The sequence below is a fragment of the Sardina pilchardus genome, chromosome 20, assembly GCF_963854185.1.
Source record: "Sardina pilchardus chromosome 20, fSarPil1.1, whole genome shotgun sequence".
In the NCBI taxonomy this organism is placed as follows: Eukaryota; Metazoa; Chordata; class Actinopteri; order Clupeiformes; family Clupeidae; genus Sardina; species Sardina pilchardus.
In genome coordinates this window covers 7,741,621-7,746,620 of record NC_085013.1, presented here as the reverse complement: position 1 = coordinate 7,746,620, position 5,000 = coordinate 7,741,621, and the positions used below count along the sequence as shown (strand labels likewise).

General features: G+C 45.8%; 1 protein-coding gene across 1 annotated transcript in view; it reads left to right on the top strand.

Moving 5' to 3' along the window:
* Window positions 1–5,000, top strand: part of crim1 (cysteine rich transmembrane BMP regulator 1 (chordin-like)) — a 108,474-nt gene that overhangs the window by 50,614 nt on the left and 52,860 nt on the right. Inside the window, exon 3 of the mRNA XM_062522289.1 lies at window positions 4,030–4,272. Within this exon, the coding sequence (XP_062378273.1) occupies window positions 4,030–4,272 (243 nt within the window). The remainder of the gene's footprint in view (window positions 1–4,029; window positions 4,273–5,000) is intronic.

The window sequence follows — 5,000 nt, the reverse complement described above, 5'->3', positions numbered from 1 at the left end:
TCTCGCTCTTTCTCTCTTTCTCTCTCTATCTCTCTCTCTTTCTCTCTCTCTCGCTGTTTCTGTTTCTCTGTTTTGGCCACTGCTGTTCATTTGTGAAGGTACAGCCAGCTGGTACTCAGAGGTTTTTTGGACTTTTTACAAATGCTTCCTCGGGCTTCAAAAGCTATCAATGAAATATATGTTCGGAGGGTGGTGAAACTAAAGTGTTAGTGACTGCCATAGGCTTGTGTGAGAGTCTGTGTGTGTGTGTGTGTGTGTGTGTGTGTGTTTGTGTGTGTGTGCGTGTGTGTGTGTGTGTGTGTCTGTGTCTGTGTCTGTGTCTGTGTTTTAGAGGCCGTTCTTGATGGAGTGAATGTTTATTTGACAACTAGCACATTTCTCGCTCTTTTTCTCTGTGTGTGTGTGCGTGTGTGTGTGCGCGCGTGTGCTATACTTATGATGAGGAGTCCCATCAGGACAGGAATCATAAGAGAAATCATTGCTCCTGGAGGATATTTTTTGTCCTTCATGTCCTCACTGCACCTTGCGCTGTCTTGCGGTTCTGTTTTCAACGGGGAACTGGGCTAATAATGAGAGTTGTATATGTCCCCCTGTCACCAATGCTGCATCTGTCAGCATATGTCATCTCATCTGGTCTTTGCCTCAGTAATTAATTACATGTTTATATGATCTTTAGATGGCACATGTTTTCTGATGAGAAAATTATTGGAAAAAGTGATCAGTTAATTAACTTTGACAGGTGTAAGAACTACGTTTGGAATGATGTTGTTTGATGTAGAGTTACAAAACAAACATGACAGCTCTATCATTTTTTGTCAAAGGACAGCTTCATTAAATGTCAGCTTGTACCATTATGTTGTTTATACAGTATATATATAAAAAAAAAAACAGTTCAGTGTCGGTTTCTGCTGCTGTCTCTTTTTTCATCTTAACTTGAAAAAATAAAACAACAGTGGTGCAAAAGAGAAGCCAAGTGGCTGGAGTGGTGTAATGACACATGAACACTGCTAGCCACGCTTGAGAGCTTGAGTGTCCAGGTCATCTGTCCTGTCTGGACCCAGAGAATTTTGAAATAGCCAGTCTCCCAGTAGCACACACACACACACACACACACACACACACACACACACACACACACACACACACACACACTCCCTCTCTCCTTCTCTACCCCTCTGTCTCTTCCAAACACACACACACACACACTCACACACAGACAGACAGACACACACTGCATTTGAAATAATTATCCTCGTGAGTGAGGAGCAGCTCATCCGTGGGGGTCTCTTCCTCTCGTGGCTTCAAAGGGAATAATGAGGCCGAGAGTGAGGGGGAAACGGATGCGTTTAATATCCAGCCTCATTGTCCTGTAGTGGAAATCAAACACAAGTGCGGCGCGCTGTCTATTATCGGTTATAGGCACCCTCCCGCATTGTGGCCGGGCCCTTTGATGATGTGCAGAGTCCTGATTTGACTCATTAGGTTCACCGTAATTGCCCCAAACCCGCTTAAGCGCTCGCTCGCTCGCTTGTCAGGAAGGAAGGAAAGGAGGGATTCAGAGACAGAGAGAGAGAAAGTGTGTGTGAGAGATAAGTAGCCAGCGGTTGTAATGTTAACATTCTTGGGTTGTTTCTTCCCCCCCCCCCCCCCCTAAATTTTGTTTTTATTGCTTTTTTTTTTTACATCTTCGGGCTAGAGGCTTTGGTGTTTTTCCATTGTTTTTGTTTTTCATGTTCAGGCAAACAGATTTCTTGCAACGTAATCCCGCATGCTCTCAAGCTCCAACTTTTTTTTTAACTTCTGTTATGCATTGTGGTGACTCTTATACTCTTATACAGCCTGAGATCTCTCAAAAAGGATGTGTTGAAAAGAACACATCGATGTGTTTAGGTAAGAACAACACAGTTTTGTGTTGTTTTCCAACACAAATTCTGTCATTTTGTTACACAATATGTATGAAAATAACACAATTTGTGTTGAAATTCACACAACTTGTGTTGGAAAACAACACAAACTGTGTTGTCTTTACCTAAACACATTGATGTGTTTTTTCCAACACTTCCTTTTTGAAAGTGGAGAAGAGCCACACACCACAATCTGCAGTCTCTCCTGAACACCATAAAGCTTCGCTCCACTCCCCCCACCTCAGACCACCCCACGCCACCCCCCTCCAGTCTTCCCCCAAAATTGCTTTTGAGTTTCAGGGGCTCCAATTGAGGCGCCTGGCCCTCGCCCTCGTCCGTACGCCGGCCCTATCCTGATCCCATCCTCGCCATCATATCCATCAACGTTCCCCTAAACGAGGACTCCCACGCACGTTTCACAGGAATTGGCCGCGGCAAAAAGAAACGCCCGTAGAGATCTGGGGAGAATTGCGAGACGGAGTGAGAGCCCTGACCCAACTCCAGTGCAATACTGACGAAAGCCTCGGGGAGGGCCGAGCGAGCGTGCGTGGGCGGGCGAGAGACATATGTGAGGAGAGAGAGAGGGAGAGAGAGAGGGAGAGAGAGAGGGAGAGAGAGAGGGAGAGTGAGAGAGAGAGGGAGAGAGAGGAAGGGTGCTGCTACCGACAGCGCCAAGGGGAACCTGCGTCTGAGTCGGTTCTGATATGAACCAGGAACCTTGGCAAGCGAGAGTGAGAGATCTGTAATTAGCTTGGCGTGAAGGCACACACACTGTAGATTAAAACAAACATGCACACAGAGAAAATGGCAACACATTTCAGGACCTGAGCGCTTGCCCCCCGGAGGGCCCCGGTGTTTGGTCTGTATTTCGTTTCATTTTTCAGTTCCCGTCCCAAAAATAAAAATTGGAGGTGTAAATGTAAAAAAGGTTGTGTTAATCAAAGCGTCTTCTGCCCCCCTCCAGACCGCTTTGAACCGCGCGTGCGGTAAACCCAGTGGTTGTTTTTCTTTTTTTTTTTTTCTTTTTTCTACTGCCGCTGCTGTCACGCTGAATGTCTGCCTCTCCCTGCTAGCGCTGCATCCAGACAAGTTCATCTGTGTTCATTACCCGTGGAGCTCTTTCCAGCACCCACCTCAGCAAAATTACTGTCTCACCCCCCCCCCCCCCCCCTCACACACACACACACAGAAGCTCCTGAAGCCAGTAACAGCAATTTGTCCTGGCCCGAAGCTTAAGACAAACTCGGATAGCGAGTCTTTTTTAAATTTGGTGTTGGAGTTGTGCTGCTGGTGGCACCAATTATTTTCTCCTATATTTCTGAAGTCCAAATTACCAATAATTATGTTTGAGTGGTCCGCAGTACATGCCATTTTCTGTGTTTATACTGTAGGTTCTGTGTGCTAATGTTAGGTGAATTGATTTTGAAAAAATTACTCAATACAGTAGAATGTGCAAGTTATTTGCCAGTATATATTTAGCTGGTCCATACATAGTTATTTCTCTTAATTGCTCATTAGTGTTTGGATAATGAGTTTGTGAGTGGCATCGGCATGAGGCATGTGCTATATAGCACTGCTGGTAAAACCATGAATTTCCCTGCAATGGAACCTTTGTTTGTGCAGTGAACTTTTTATTAAGATGTACTGTATCACTTTTTCATGGTTATTCTTTGTTTCTCTACTCCCAGTGCACACGCACAGAGACACATTAAAAGAGAGAAAGAGTAAAAGAGAGAAATGTTCACGGTCCATACCATATTCATGTTCATCGTTTCATTCATGACCATCATGATTATGTGAACACGAATGCACTAACCTTTATACCTCTCTTCCTTTCTTCTATCCCTCTCTTGAAGATGTATCACTTTTTTCATGGTTATTCACTGTCTCTTTCCTTTTCCTAATACACACACACACACACACACACACACACACACACACACACACACACACACACACACACACACACACACACACACATTACACGCACACACACAGAAAAAGACAGAAAGAGAGAGAGAAATCCTCATATTCAAGGTCATAGTTTCATCTATGGCTGTCGTGATTTTGTAAACAAACGCCCTAACCTTCCCCCCCCCCCCCCCTCTCTTCCTCCTTCCCGCAGAGGAGCGACCGGACTGCTCGAAGGCGCGCTGCGAGGTCCAGTTCTCGCCGCGCTGCCCCGAGGACTCGGTGCTGATCGAGGGCTACGCGCCGCCCGGCGAGTGCTGCCCGCTGCCCAGCCGCTGCGTCTGCAGCCCCGCCGGCTGCCTCCGCAAGGTGTGCCAGCCCGGCTACCTCAACATCCTGGTGTCCAAGGGCTCGGGCAAGCCGGGGGAGTGCTGCGACCTGTACGAGTGCAAGCCAGGTATGGGCACGCTTGACCGCCTTCGTGAGCCTGCGCGGTCATTGTAGAGAGTTTCTAGAGAGTTCTATTATCAGTGTCAAAGTTGTTCCCACAAGGTCTCCGTTTTAACCAAAGATTCTAGAACTGTTCTAGAATCTTTGGTTTTAACGCTCCATTATGTTACTTTGAATGCAGCGGAAGTAGATAGATAGATAGATAGATAGATACTTTATTGATCCCCAAGGGGAAATTCAAGTAGTTTGAGAACAAAATAGAACGTTCAACCATTGTTTGTGTTTTTCTTCTTGAAAGGGTCTATAATTTGCTCATTCAATCATGCATGTCACAGTTGGGTGCAGTCAGTGGATGGCTAGAATATGGATCATTAGACTTGATGTATGTACAGTTATATGCATGTGAAATGTGTATATGTTCTTTGAACACTCAGACTGACGTACAGTACAAAAATTTGCACGTGGAAGTAACTGTCACCCGCTTGTAGAAGGAAGTATGAAAGCCGTGTGGTTAGAAACCGCCGAGAAAATGGTGCAATCTACAGCCATTTACATAGCAGGTCCCCAGTGAAGGACTCTTAACGGGCTCCCACGGAGAGGCCTGAAAAGGTGGTGATGGAATTGAAGGAAATAAAGATGCAGAAAGATCAAATCAGAAATGCGCCTGGCTGGGGAGGTCGGTTGGAGCGGGAACAAAGAGCCTTATTTTTCTCTGAATGAAAGCAGATTGAGAGT